General features: G+C 44.9%; 2 protein-coding genes across 2 annotated transcripts; one reads left to right on the top strand and one right to left on the bottom strand.

The window, feature by feature from the left end:
* Positions 1 to 2,603: 2,603 nt before the first annotated feature.
* On the bottom strand, positions 2,604 to 6,816 carry SERLADRAFT_418199 (uncharacterized protein; the record flags this gene model as incomplete). Its single annotated transcript, XM_007323316.1, has 14 exons — positions 2,604 to 2,727; positions 2,786 to 3,019; positions 3,086 to 3,343; positions 3,399 to 3,548; positions 3,600 to 3,875; positions 3,935 to 4,478; positions 4,533 to 4,703; positions 4,754 to 4,915; positions 4,968 to 5,193; positions 5,296 to 5,344; positions 5,406 to 5,630; positions 5,709 to 5,884; positions 6,073 to 6,442; positions 6,504 to 6,816. 13 exons carry the CDS (start codon positions 6,810 to 6,812, stop codon positions 2,804 to 2,806), a joined length of 3,132 nt encoding a protein of 1,043 aa, XP_007323378.1.
* A 1,577-nt stretch (positions 6,817 to 8,393) lies between these two features.
* Positions 8,394 to 15,260, top strand: SERLADRAFT_453257 (uncharacterized protein; the record flags this gene model as incomplete). Its single annotated transcript, XM_007323315.1, has 27 exons — positions 8,394 to 8,711; positions 8,773 to 9,012; positions 9,066 to 9,253; positions 9,305 to 9,399; positions 9,453 to 9,750; positions 9,800 to 9,895; positions 9,948 to 10,035; positions 10,082 to 10,175; positions 10,225 to 10,321; positions 10,377 to 10,540; positions 10,589 to 10,876; positions 10,926 to 11,000; positions 11,052 to 11,189; positions 11,242 to 11,324; positions 11,377 to 11,396; positions 11,447 to 11,918; positions 11,975 to 12,619; positions 12,668 to 12,704; positions 12,754 to 12,880; positions 12,940 to 13,171; positions 13,232 to 13,250; positions 13,301 to 13,361; positions 13,410 to 13,464; positions 13,525 to 13,821; positions 13,902 to 14,233; positions 14,306 to 14,736; positions 14,794 to 15,260. The coding sequence occupies 25 exons, from the start codon at positions 8,394 to 8,396 to the stop codon at positions 14,136 to 14,138; spliced, it is 4,464 nt and encodes a 1,487-aa protein (XP_007323377.1).
* Positions 15,261 to 15,386: the final 126 nt, after the last annotated feature.

Raw genomic sequence — 15,386 nt, 5'->3', positions numbered from 1 at the left:
CTGAGTCCCATATCTGTTCGAGAAGTGGAGACATTTGAAAGGTTCATTGTTACCCAGAATACTGGAGAATACTGGCAACCCATCAAAGCTAGCCTTGAGGTGGGCCACTAGAGTTGTCTTCATATGCCTAGGCATTGAATGTCATATGAACGCCATCAATGTGTTGTTGTCATTTCATATATCAATTGCTGGAGAAGTAGATAACATGGGAATGTGTATATAAACTCCATCCCTTTTGCATCCATTAGGATAAAATGTAGATAGCTGTATATCAAGTGTCAGATGAGAAAGGAACATAGGAAAGTGACTAGAACTTACCTTGGCAGACAAACCTTGCATATCTGTGATGGCAGGGGCATTGCATGCTAAGACACGCTCAGATATTGTTCACCGATTGTTTTCTGAGCGGTCATAGCTGGCTGGAAATGTAATGTTGCGTTCTGCAAGGCGCTGAAACTTTGTCTTGATCCTGCTGTCAGGCAACAAATACGAAGCTATATAACAACAATCAATGCCTAGCCAAGTCCTTGATGAAAGGCGGTGGATCAGAGTATGAGAGCTGAAGAGTATCTGTATAGGCACAAATCCAAACTAATATTGAACTAAGGAATAATACATCAAGTATGTACTCCTTATATAATGAACAGCGAGGGTCAGACCGAAAAAGGGAAAGAGTAAGAAAGTGGTCTGACCGAACAACTAACCGATCAGATAAAAAAGAGAAAGTGGTCCGATCTTCCATATTTACTAATTGTGTGAGAGAGAGTCTTGGTAAGAGATGCATGATTGGCTGTATCAGTAAGCCCATGACAAGGCGCTGAGTCACAGCCTACATTGCTGATTAATATCCCTCTGAAGTATTCCCGGACATAGCATTGGATCATCGCTATGTCATCTGGATATCTTCTTGAGGGTCTACAACAGTTCTCCTTCATTGTAAGTACAATAGGACGTGAGTATGAATGGAGAATAAGAAGAAAAAAGATAAGAGTAATAAGATACCAGCCGTGATCTCTAGTCCAAGGGCGAGAAGAGTGACATGGAATGAGTTGGATAGCCACGACATGATGGGAATGCAATGAGGAAAATTGATTCCTCACAGCACTGGAATTTGATTAAACAAGTTTATAGGTACCTCAAAGGTACCAGTGACTGAATACTGCAATATCAACAAACAGACTCAGATGACGAAGTCACAGGCTTTGTTGACGCAGACTGGGATGCTGATACGAACAACAGACAATTAGTTTCTGGATATGTTTACATATTGTCAGGAGCTGCAGTGGTTTGGTCATCAAAAAGGCAGACTTCAATTGCTCTGTCAAGCACTGAAGCAGAGTATGTAGTGGCATCTGCTGCTACGAAGGAAGCACTTTGGCTATGAACCTTACTAATGGAGTTAGGTTGCATTTTTTGCTAATGCAATTGCCAATTGGTTGTTGACCATTAACATAGTGGGTCCTTTCACACCAAAACCTTCCATCAACGAACAAAGCATATTGATATTCATCATCATTTCATTTGAGAGAAGCTGGAAGCTGGCAAAATTAAACTTGAATATGTTCCTACTGAACACCAAGTTGCGGATGTCTTTACAAAGGGACTACCGAAACAGAAACACAATATGTTAGTTTTACGAATGGGTATGAATTCACTGCCTCTCTATTGAGCGGGTGTGTTGTTTTTACATTTCTTACTTACTCGAAGCAATTAGAGATCAGGTGACTTTAGATTACATAGCATAGATTTTATATTCAGCCACACTGCGCGCTGCCACCCAAAAACTTGGACTGAGGTGAGTAGTATGCAGCAGTGCTATACTAGAATTTGTTTAACTGATTACATCCTACTGTAGTGTTCTCGTTTTCACAGGTTAGGATTAATACATCATCTTTAGTTCCAAAAACTCGGACTGAGTGTTCTCATTTTCACAGAATAAAACTTATTTTATGTTATCTTGACTAAAATTGTACCGCTGTATGTCTTGGAATTGTCTGCAATGGAAGGGGTAGAACTTAGTACAGACTAGTCTCTTTCTTTTTTTTTCTTTCTTTTTCATTCACTTCATTTGCTCGTTATGTGCTGCTGTCTTTTCCTCCTCCCAGATACAGTGGTAATACACAACATTCATAATTGTTGTACAAAAATCAACAAATTCGCAACCGATAGTTCATATGTCAAGATGTTCAAACCACTTCCCACTTCCCACATCTTTACATCGATCCTACACTAATTGTCTTTATCTTATCTGATACCTTTCCAGACCTACTCCAACATTGAGGACCACCATGCGGATCACTTTTGCCTTCTTCATAGTTTTAGTGCTCAAGCCTTCTCAGCTGCCACGTACAATGCCAGTGGCGTTATTTTCGTAGATGCGACAACCATAATGGGTGCATGTGCAGACTGCCGGTCACGGTCTAGCTATAACCGATGAGAGAGAGCATCTGTTCCGTTTGATTCGTGAGTATGGTGTATCATATTATAATGACCAGGTCCGCCTAACAGTTCTCTTACCACTTCACCCAGGGGTCTGGATGATTGGCCGTATGATAAAATCTGATCGCTCACTACATGTATGTTGAGATATCACACACAGCCAGTACATCAAACGAGGACTGAATTCATCAATAACTAGTGTACACCACCATAACGAGTCAACAGTTGTTTGAATGATAGTAACACTGTGCATGACCGCGGGCTCGAGAGGGACTTGAACTTGAACAACTGAAAAGATCCGAATTTAAGATTGTGAAATTAATGACGTGGCCATCCCAAGACTCACCACAAACTGTAGGCATTCTCAAATATATTTCTGGCTTTTCCAGTAATCGATCCATTGTATCACATTATCATGATTCAATGGCCTAAGAGCCGCTACTGCAGGACTTAGAGACTGGATCTTCTGCGCCATAAATGCAGGAAACCCAAATGCTTCAGCGTACAAGTCGTCATCTTTCTCGGCCAACCCGTTCGACTTGTTCAGTCCACGGAAGAAATCCAGCAATTTTATGGCAGGCTATATGAATTCCAAATGTAAAATCTGAAATGTAAGAATGCATAATAAGGGGCCAGAAAAACGCACAAGTTTCGCCAGATCGATGTCTTGGTTTTGTGCCACATGATGCTCTAACTTTGAACACCACTCATTGAAAGGGATCAAGGAAATTGGCTCTGACACCACGCTGGCATCCTTGAGGTGAGTGGCAATGTTGTCCATGATAATGTTCCAGGACATAGGTCGAGGGTGCACTAAGTTGATTAGACCTGGAGACGATTTCTCAGAAAAGGCAACGTCAATCATGGCTTGTGCAACCGTGGCTGCTGGTACCCAAGAAACAGCCTGGAAGCAAACATAATCAGAATTTTGTTGATGCAAACACAGTTAAAGTTCTTACCCCTAGAGCAATGGGAAGAGCCCCCAGAGTGATGCTCGTTTTGACAAGAATCGGCAGCCATTCTGTCGTCGACCAGTTACCATTCGGCGGACCACCGCATATTTGACCTACTCTTACGGAAGAAGCAGCCAAACCACTTCTAGTCAGCATCTAGGAAGCGATATAAATCATCGTATAACCCCAATAAAATTTCAGAAGCACCTGTTCTGCGACAAATTTACTTTCTCCATATCCAGGGCCGACCGCCTCAACACTCTCCACAGCTTCCTCCGGTACTTTGCCGTTCTGGGTATTCCATGATTGAACCGAAGCCACAGAAGACACAAATACGAATCTTAAGTCTGACGCATTGGCTGAACTGATGGCAAAATCAATCAAGTGGCGTATACTCTTTACATTGGGCTCAAACGATGACAAAGACAGATTGAAGTCGAGTCTCCAGGCGTTGTGGATTATGGTTGTAACTGTCGAGCGGATCTGTTGAAGGACGGGCGTTCAATAATGTCAAGAACATATCATGCGGCCGAGATGAGTACCTGCTCTAACAAAACTGGATCTAGACCCAAATTTGCCGACTGTATGGCATTCCCTGTCACAAGAACGAGTTTTTCAGAGGCTAGCAGGTCGGTATTTAGGGCTCGGTCTTCAAAGGCTCTCCTCTGTCGGTCTGCAACAGACACCTCCGCAGACGGCCTGTTGAAGGCATACACGCGCTCTACATCCTTCCGCCCAAGCAAGTTTGCTAGAATGAAAGAGCCGAGGCCGCCAGTCGATCCTGTAAGCAATACTACAGCACTGGGGAGTGCCTTGGGGTCTGATAATGACTTAGGGACGATCTTCTTGATACCGGAAGTATATGTTTCTATCATCTTCTCAATCCGCTCCTTCTCCTCCGAACCAGTGGTAGATATCATTGTGGGATCGGTCACGAGGCTTACAAGGTGAAGTGATAGGGACTTGATTGTGGGGTGGGCATAAACAATATTTTGCTTGATGTGATCTGCCAGTTCTTTCGTGGAGGCATCGCAACTGGATCGCAAACCACGTATTATACGTCCCCTCAATGACGAGGCGCTCAAGCTAAAAATAACATTAATGAATGCTCTCCCGGATAAAGAATATAAATAGAGCTACCTGTCAAATCCTTGCATGAAGAGATCATCTTCTAAGGAAACCTTAGTACCAGAACCTAGATTCTGGGCCACTTCGCCCAGCCATTTCTCCACGGCATCGAAAGACCAGGACTCCGGGGCGTATTGAATACTAGTGACTGAATCCGAGGCACCTACTTCAACTAGACCATACCTACACCATTGTTATCATCCAAACTGAAGGAGACTCGTGATTTCACTTACAGTGCCTTGATCTCTTGTTCATATAGCTTGAGCGAGGCCTTTCTCATGATGCTACCCTTTGCAGCGCGTGGCAGAGATTTATCAGGATGAGCGAACAAAATCATCTCTTTGAATATCCGACTGAAAGCCGGGGCGCCCTTGTTCGCCTCCTCAATTGTTGGCCTTGATGTATGCGAGATCAAAACCAAGGCGATGTAAGTAGAATAAAACCCACCAGATCTTGCTTTTCATTTCTTCTATCTGATTATTGTCGTTGAAATCTATCTCGTCACTTGTTTCGATTAAAATCCCAGCTTGGTTCTGCTCTCTCCCAAACATCAAGGCACCTTTTACAAATGGACCTGTCATGATTATGTTTTCCATCGGTGCGGGGACGGTCTTTTCGCCTGAAGCATGGATGATGACGTCGTCGGCGCGACCGACACTGTTGATAACCAACCCTTAGTCAGATTCACCATTATCGATTTAATTTACTGAAACTTGCATTTTCCAGTATTCATCTCTCGTGGGATGCTTTTCCCACAAATCTGAGGTTGCATAACCTTTGACATCTGGCAAATTTTCAATTGCTGGCTGGTGAGTTTTACAAGTCTGTAACCCAACGCGTTATTACTGCGTAACAAACCATGAATATGAGCTTGTAATGACTCACCAGAACGTGGCACTCGTAAGTACCATCGCCTTGCGGGATCCACCTGATGTTGGTCATAGCTGTGAACTTCATCCACTCCCAATCCCAGATGATCGGTTGACCCTTTCTCGGGAAGCAGTCTGCAGGCGCACCGAATTCGGTGCCTCCATAGATAGGGCTTAGTCGTACGCCTGCAGAAACAAGTGCATTGCCGACCTTTGGAGCTAGAGCTCCACCTGCAAAGGCCTACGAGCATGGTAGGCAAATAGTAAGTCAAAGCTAGTACAAAAAGAAACAAATCCTAAGCTGGTTTGACAAACGTACAACAAACTCTAAACCTTTCAGATACTCTACCGCCTCAGGTGATTCTGACCATAACTGGAGGAATGTAGGAACCACCATAAGCGTATTCGCTTTCGTCTTTTCCGCATATCTGAGGATATTTACGGGGTCAGGTATGATGGGTCGTCCACTTTCCAGTGTAGCTGTAGGGGGGAAAACTGAAATAGAACAGACAGAGAACAGTGGTACGAGGAGTTGAGTGGTAAGCCCCAAAGCATGGAACGAAGGTAAAGCCAATCCTCCCATACGTAATCTAGGCTCATAGTCCCGCATGTCTTTGGGAACTTCAAAGAAGTAAGAACAACCATGAATATTTCGAACTGATGGATGATAGGACACCACTCACAGCATGACGCCCAATGCAAGACGACCAGATGAGATTGAGGTATGGGTTTAGGAAATCCGGTGCTTCCTGACGAATGCAAATATAACGCCACGTCATTAAGGCGAGCTGGAACCGGAGGAACAGGCTCGAATGGATCAGACTCAGTTTCACAGCCAAGTTTGGGGTATAAGTCTGCGAAACTCGGTACATCTTGAACAGTCAAGTCAAAAGTAGAGGCCTCGGGACCTGACTGAGCACTCCCGAGTTCTGATTTGATGCCATTTAAAAGAGCATGGAGGGGTTGCTGCGTCATTATCATGTGGTGACAAGAAGTACGCTTCAAAAGATTGACGATGGCAGCTGGAGGGTTGCGTGGCGAGATAGGGAACGGCTAATGTGTAAGATGATTGGCTGAGCGTGAACCACTCTCCTTCGATTATTTATCCACGTACCACAAACCCCGCCTTGATCAGGCCCATTAGCACAGTCTGATAGTGCACAATATCAATAACAGCAACAATGGCCACCACTTGCCCAATACCTCCAGCGGTACTATCCCGAAGCAAACGAGCAGCTCGATGGGCAGCTCGTCCAAACTCGAGAAAATTGATCTCGATGACCTTATCTCCACCACCATTTTCTTCAGGGAAAGCATAGAACGTTTGGGCTGGATTGTGCTGAAAATGATGCTCTACGACATCTGTGATGAGGACAGACCCATCTAAGGGAGGGTAAACTGGATGATTCTCTGTTACTGCCATCACTGCAACGATTGCAAAGAGAAAGGGGATTTCTTATAAGCTATTGATTCTATTGATCATGGTCAAGCTGACCTAATCCAATATGTCGATATCTAGTACATAAGAGATCATGATCGTCGTGCCACAAAAGTGCAGACATGTGAACATTCAGACTGAATATTGAATACTAAACATTTTGTCGTTATCAGCCTAACTTCAGTACTAGTAGATGGGGCATAGCTTACGGTGGGTGTACGTGTATCTACAGTACATCTCAAGCAGTATCAGATGCTAACTGTGACGTGCGCAACTGGATTGCCTGATGAGTAGTGTGAAACCATGTACAGATCTGAAAAAAGTGGTCAGAACATTTCTGCAATCTGATCATTAGTGTTCTGATGGGAACTCACGGTAAAGAGATTTTGCGCGCATGATCAAAACTTAGAATTTCGATCACGTGCACGTGCTAAAATCCAAGATCCCAACTGGAGAAAAAGAAAGAAACCTCAAAAAGAATCTAATAAGGAAAATAATCAAGGACGTTACGCATGGTGATAAGGACGAGCTTTCGACGACGATACGGTTGTAGATGGGCGAGGGGTTGTAATTTTGGGAATGCGAAGAGAGCTTACTGCCCGCTACTAGTACCAGACTCAGTTGGTTGACTTATTGTATGCCTCAAGGGGTAAAAACCTCAGAATGGTCTTACACACGACATGTACTTCCATCAAGACTCCAGCAAGGTCCGAACCGTGATGAAAGGGTGATAATGTGGAGGAATGATCATGATATGACAACAGTACGACGCACGGCATGATTTCTAGGCCTTAACAGCGGCAGAGCATGCAAAGAGAGCGGCCAAATACTCTCAATGAAACATACAACCACTGACACGCTTGCAACCGACATCGCCAATTGCGTATGACAGGGAAAAAATTAACGCTTTAGACTACCTTGGACCACTACACAACTGATCATCAGCAACAACATGAGGGCATCACGATAAATTTTCTCACTGGTACTATTAGATGACCTCTATTCCAATTTATCATGATGCATCGAACAATCAATTGTTTCTCAGGCCCATGTTGGTGATATCATGACGGAATGCCCAGCGGAAGCCACAACCCATCATTGCGGTTCATAATGATATAAATGCACGATTTGAGCAATGTTTGCGAGTGCCTACAGGAGATGCTTCGTGGCGAATCAATGAATCATGTCGGATTGCAATATCCTACTTTGCTGTTGGTCTGTTGTCAAAACAATTCGTTGGGTGGCTGGGGTCACGGTCTAAGACGGTCTAAATCCGATGCTGACTTTACACCAACAAATATCTCGAATATCTGCATTCATTGTCTTTTTTTTTTTGAAAAAAACAAAAAAAAGTTCAGTGCTGGCCGTGCACACCTTCCACTGGCATATCATTCATTCAAGGATTGACGGTCACAAGGAGCCTACGGCTAACTGCATTTGGACTTTGAAGTAGTTTGAAACCTAATAGCAGACCGTGACATGGCAGCAAGTATCCGGTTCTTCATAAGACATCCTCCTATTTTTGACACGAAGCCATAGTCAGATCCTTGGTTGACCGAATCCATCATGTTCGGAACTTTAGGACCAGCTAGTATCATCGTCTTCACAGCCCTGTACGACTTTATATCTGCCTTGCGCCTACGCCTACCAAAGAGCTTCCGATCACTTTGGCGTGCCTTTACTTCTCCCTTGCTTGATTTTCTGAGGTTAGAGGATCTAGAGGGCCCACTGGATTATGATATCCCGTCATTTATCTGGGTCCATCGAACTCTCATTACATTGGGTCTGGTTAACACTTTTGGACATCTTGCATATCTCGTGTGTGCTGTGGATTTGAGGAACTATGCAGGTAGTATTCAGGGGTCTGTCGGATGCATCACGTGGGTGTGTAAAATCTCAATCCATTATTCTGCTATCAGTTGAATCGAGGACTACTCCATGACAGGCTTATGCATCCCTCAGAGTCTGGATAAAGCCACCTAAAACACCACCTTACTTGTTAATGCTGTTCTCCATCGCGCATGCGGTGACTGCTGCAGTTGGTTTCGTTATTAGAGATATCACTGCCGGCTCAGTAGCCATATTCGTCCTTCGTATATTGTTCTCGATACTATATGCGTGGGTTGCCGGTATTCTTCCCTTGCAAAGTATAAGACCTGCCAAAAATGTTGCCAAACCGACAGACGTATGTGCGCTTCAACCCTCGAAGTATCCATTATCTCATTGCAGACATAATAGATTCCTTCTAGTAGTATTTCCTGCCCTGAAGATAATGTCAATTTATGGTCATGGTGCACAGTGTCATTTGTCGAGCCGCTTCTTTCCCTAGCAGAGAAGCGAACGTTGAATGGATCAGATATCTGGTGTCTGTCTCCTTTTTTCAAGCATAAAAATCTCTTCAACAAATGTTTGAAATATCGCTCACGGTAAAACCAATTTCATAATGTAGTGAATGAACGCTTATCCTTTGTAATCAGATATCCGTCTCACTCCATACTTCGCTTTTTGCTAGTATCCAACTCACTCGACCTACTCCTTGATATTGCTTTGGAGATGTGGGGTGCTATTGTCGGTGAGTCTTTCGTTACTGGCGATTGATAAGTTGACAACAAAGTACGACCCTAGGATTTGTTCCACCCTATGCACTGCGAGTAATTTTATCCTCACTTGATAATCCCACGACAGAATCTGTTTCAAGAGCATATTGGTGGGCATTCATAACTTTTGTCGCTCATCTCTCTTTTGCGCAAGTGGACTGGCTCAAGAATTGGCACACCAGAAGATGTTATGAACGGACAAGAGGTCAACTTTTTTGTTCTTTGCACTACAAAGCGTTACGACGACAAGACATCAGTGGGCAAGTGAGCCATGAATCTGAGGGAAGCGGCAGGGCAGATCTCGGAAAAATTGTTAATCTCATGCAGTAGGTGATATTCAAAACTACTATACCAAGAAGAAGCTGATCTCCCTAGGGGCGATGCTTATGCTGTTGCTCAACGTTTCTGGGAGTTCGCTGCCATCTTTTCCTCCCCCATAAGACTTGGAATAGCTCTTGTATTCCTTTACCAGTAAGTGTGATTTTATTCTAAACTGGTGTGCCGTATCAACGCCATACTGCAGAATACTTGGATGGAGCGCACTATCAGGAGTTGTAGTGATTCTTGTAGCATACGTATTGAACTATCCTTTAGCAAAATACAATATCTATGTGAGTTTTCTGTTTAAAGCCGGTTCAAGCGACTCACCTTTTCAAGGTTACTCGAGCTTCTTGGAAAGCTAAAGATAGGAGGATGAGTGTTGTCAACGAACTACTCCAGAGTATCCGTTTCTTGAAATACTATGGCTGGGGTGAGTCAGCTTGGGCAATTTTGTTTATATGAGGTTTACTTTATGATAGAGAATCATTGGGCGCGTAGTGCTCGCGAATCGCGGGAGACTGAGCTTGACTGGCGCATCAAGGAGAACATCGTTGATACCATCATCTCGTTTATTTGGTCAGGAAAATATTTTAGCTTTATTTTTGTGGTCAGCCTACTAACGTATCATCAGGACATGGATACCATCCGCTACCGCTCTCGTGTCTTTTCTGTGCTATACCTTGATCGCCAAAGAAAAACTGACCGTGGCAAAGGCATTCACTTCTCTCGCCTTATTTTCACAGCTCCAGGAACCTATGACGGCGCTTCCAGGACAATTTTTTGCTATACTTCATGGTATGCTGCTATTCTCCATCCTATCTAAGTTTGCCTGACAGATAGCAGCTTATGTCTCCATGCAGCGCATAGAAGGATTCTTGAGTGAAGACGAGGTGCCCGATTGGGCATCGTCTTTGACATCCCCAGAAGCCACTGCAGATCTAGATGTAGGCCCACATTCTGAAATTGGATTCCACCAAGCAACTTTTGAGTGGCACTCGGCCTCTACTGTTTCGTCTGAAGCACGCTTTAGGCTTGGACCACTAAATGTCCAATTTCCAAAAGGTGTTCTCACTTTAATAACCGGAGACACAGGCTCAGGGAAGAGTGCTTTGCTGGCAGCATTACTGGGAGGTAATTACGGATTTCTTCTAGTATCGATCGACGACTAATTGCACTTTAGAAATGGACTGTATCTCGGGGAATGTTTCTCTGTATAAGAGAGAGCACCAAGTCGCTCTCTGTGCTCAGAATCCCTGTAAGTATATCAGGGCTCATAGTGTTGTGAAAATTGATTATCATTTTTCAGGGTTGGAGCATGCTACTATACGCGACAACATTATATTTGGGTCAGAACGTGGATACGATAAAGAAAGATACGAGGCTGTCGTTGAAGCTTGTGCTCTGGTTCGTGACCTTGAAGTTCTGGACGCTGGTGATATGACAGGTATGTTTTCGCGTGCTCACTCTTCATATTCCTATCTCACCACGTTATGTAGAAATTGGTGAGAAAGGCATCACATTGTCCGGTGGTCAACGAGCTCGCGTCGCTTTGGCGCGTGCCATGTACTCCGAAGCGACAGTATGTCCACCTAATCTTTATGTGGGATCCAAATAACATTCTACCATCGCAGTGCATTCTTCTTGACGACCCGTGTGTTCTTTCCTCTCTATTTATCCGATCTACTTTCGAACCTTGTCTAGTCTAGCTGCTGTGGACATGCATACAGCTCAGCACATAGTCCAGTGTTGTCTGAGCAAGCTTGGTCAAGGCCGGACTATCGTTCTCGTTACTCATCATACCAGCCTTTGCTTGCCTGTCGCCTCCTATGTTGTTGAACTCTCTCGTGGTCAAGTTATTCGGACAGGTTCAGCCCGAGAAATAAGCAATGCGGGCCAAGGTCAACCTGAAACACTGGTCGAAGCTGATGAAAGCACTGCAGAAGACGAATCCCGGTCTTTAACGCCAAACAATGAAGCAGACATCTTATCCGGGAAACAAACACCAGTGGCGTCCCCCACTGTCAAGGGAAAGTTAGTAGAGGCGGAAGTCCGTGCTGAAGGACATGTACCGTTTCGTACATATTGGACTTACATCGAATCTGCTGGTACACTACCTTGGATTCTGACGTTTGGGTTGATGCTTTTGATACGCTTCATTAACATTGGAAACCAGGTATTTTGATTTATTACGCTCAAGAAAAAGGGAAGTTCGCTGAATCTGCACCTCAGGTATTCTTGGCGAAATGGGGGGAAGCCTACAATCTGTCCACCTTTTATCCGACCTCTATTATAGATTATCCATGGGAGCATCTCCCGCCTCCTGATATCGATGTCAAGCCGTGGCTGTGGATATATCTATACATTTCCATGGCCGGAGCTTTCTCTGTCCTTGGGTATATTGCTCTAGGTTATTATACAAGCCTTCAAGCTTCGCGTTCCCTGTTCATACGTCTACTGAATCGGCTGGTTAGAGCGCCATCTCGCTTCTTCGACACTACACCGATTGGCCGAATTCTCAATCGCTTCACTACAGACATCAACACGATTGATGGCGCGCTTCAACCTTCCGCTCGAGCTGCATTATCTGGAGTTCTCAATTTCGTTGCGTCGTTTATAGTCATTATAACTGTTATACCTACCTTCGCACCATTTGCACTGGTGATCGCCTGGTTGTATGTCCGGCTGGCCCCGCGGTATGTAAAAGCTCTGCGGGACTTGCGTAGGCTTGAGAGTGTGTCGTTGTCACCTGCGTTTGCAGGCTTCGATGAGCTGTTGCGTGGTCTCACTCATGTTCGAGCGTTTTCGATGGAGTCGAGATATCAGGATGCTTTCTATTGTAAGGTTGATACGTTCCAGTCCTTTGACCATGTATATGTAAGTCGATTAGCCCCTGCGTTGCCTTTCAGCACTGACGAAAGGTAGTGGATTGTCAACGGATGGCTTCGTTGGAGATATGACTGTGAGTGTCAATGAATATATTTGACATCTTGCCCTCATTATGCCTATAGGTCTTGGATCGGTCGTTGTTTATCTGACTACTTTATTTGCTCTCTGGAAGGGGGTAACAAACGGTTCTACTGCTATTGTTATCGTACAAGCAGGAATATTTGCCGAAGCTTCGCGGCAATTAGTGAGGTATTTACATTTCAGTCAGCGTCAGGGAAAGGAAGATGAACTGAAACCTGCATTTCCAGAGTACTTGCACAGCTTGAGCTTGATTTCAACTCCGTTGAGCGTGTAGTCGAGTACCTCGAAGTTCCCCAGGAGTCCCCTTCGATTATCGAGAGTAATAGACCTCCAGCATATTGGCCCTCCAGTAATGGCGAATTAGTCGTTGAAGACTTGGTCGTGAAGTATGCTGTAGACTTGCCACCTGCTCTCAAAGGCTTGTCGTTCACTATCAAGCCGTCTGAGAAAGTTGGTGTGGTGCGTTTTCAAGTTTGTGCTTATATACGAGATATTAATATTTCTTTCCGGTCGTGTTAGGTGGGAAGGACAGGGTCAGGTATGTGCATCGACTTTCATCCGAAGCTATGCAGCTCATATTTTTTCCAGGAAAATCCACGTTAGCTCTGTCATTGCTTCGTATGGTCGAAGCTAGTAGTGGTAGAATACTGTAAGTATCGTTTCCCTCAAATGTTACTACTACTAAATGCTTGGATAGAATCGATGGAATTGACATAGCTTCAATCGGCCTCGAAGATTTGAGGACTAGAATCGTAAGTGGCGTTCGCTGCAGAGTTCGCGTCTATTGCTTTTACTAACTCATGGTTCCTAAGACCATCGTCAGCCAAGACGTGTCTTTGTTTTCAGGGACCATCAGAAGCAACCTGGATCCTTTTGGAGAGCACACAGATAGAGACTGCTGGGACGTCCTCGAACGTTGCCATCTCGTAAACCTTCTCAGACCCGCGTCCGGAGACGATATCACGCTGGACATGCCTATCAGTCAGACGGGTGCACTTAGTGCTGGAGAACGGCAGCTGCTTGCACTGGCTAGAGCGATTCTTAGAAGGACCAATATCATCATCATGGACGAGGCGACGTCGCAGATCGACTCGCATTTAGATGATCAGGTACGTCGCAGCAGCCACAGTATGATGACTTTTCCGTGCTGTGTATCTGACCTCAATGCAAAAATACAATCATAATGTAGATCCAAAACACGATACGAGAAGAGCTTTCAGCAGCACTAGTCATTACCATAGCCCATAGGCTGAAGACAATAATAGACTACGATCGTGTGCTTGTTCTTGATGACGGGCAAGTTGTAGAGCTTGGAGAGCCAAAGGAGTTGTTGAAACGGGCTGGTGGGGCTTTCAGAGAGATGTGTCAGAAGAGTGCGGACTGGCCGATGTTTGCCGCCATCATGGACGATGTGGGGCAGACCTGATATAGGCGGGGTAAGTTTTTTTAATTTAATTTGATTTTACCTTTGTAAGCTACAGGGGGTTGAAATATGGCCAAAAGATCAACACTGATTGGCTGGTATGTCCCGGTTTTATATATTGCCTTGTAGCCACGGCTCAGGCCCCTCATCACCTTCAAACTTCGTTGTAGGGGCGTACATCTGGCTGGTATTGGTAGAGCAGCCGATGCTGCTTCGTAAGCTCCCCCACAGCAGTACGCTGTGCGAAAATGCAATAAATATCGATGCCCTCGCACCGATACAGCTACTCACACAAGTATAGGGTACGAAATGGAATGCAGATGGTGAGAGCTGTGTATAAATATCCACTTGGACATCCGATAGTCAGCATCACAACAACGTGATGGATCTCGCTGGTAGCTGCCCGCTGCCCGCTATGTTGATAGTCACATCTCTTCCTCACGCCTTCAGATATAGGACATACGACATATATATAAGTGTTACCATGGTTGGCAATCTCGCTCAGGAGTTGCTCACACAACAGCCTTTGTATTGAGTGATAAATCGGTGAACTCTACAAGCAAGAATTGATGTGGCGGAGTATTTGATCTAGTTCACACAGCTTCAACAACCTTTATCAGTTTTTCATCGTCGTCAGTATCATATTCAAATGACACACCTTATAGGGGCTTCAGATTTGACAACCCGGGTAGCAAGGGTGTAGGAGCGCTCATTGAGCCTCCGCAAGAGCAGGCGCAGTCAGCGCAGCAAATTGTAAATAGCCAAGGAATCAAAATGGGTTTAGCCAATTGAGAAATGTGCGCAATGCCAATGAAAAGACACACTAGGAACGCAAGGCAAGGTTCTGAGTGAAATGAAAGTCGTACTTCTGCAACGGAAAACAAGTAACTCCACCACGAGCAGGCTCACTGCAGCAAGGCTGCAACTGAAACAGAGACAAGAGCGCGCGAAGGCCGCCTTGAGATCACCTACACAGGACACGAGACGGACCTCGGACACCAGAGCGTCTAAAGGTGGTCCGAGAATGCTTGACGTTGCGGTGGGCGACGACATGAACATGAGAGAGAGTAACCAGATAAGCGCATAAGAATTGTCAAAATGAATGCAAGGAAGGGTTGGATGGGTGCAGAGGAGTACTGACCCGTCGGGTATTTCTGCTGGGCATGGTGGCTGGGGTCATGTCTGATTGTAGTCCTGAATAGACACAGCACGCTGGGCACAGCTACAGCGCTGCGAATATTCTCTCCAAAG

This window comes from Serpula lacrymans, assembly GCF_000218685.1.
Source record: "Serpula lacrymans var. lacrymans S7.9 unplaced genomic scaffold SERLAscaffold_15, whole genome shotgun sequence".
NCBI classification, from domain to species: domain Eukaryota; kingdom Fungi; phylum Basidiomycota; class Agaricomycetes; order Boletales; family Serpulaceae; genus Serpula; species Serpula lacrymans.
This window is presented reverse-complemented; position numbering and strand designations above follow the sequence as displayed.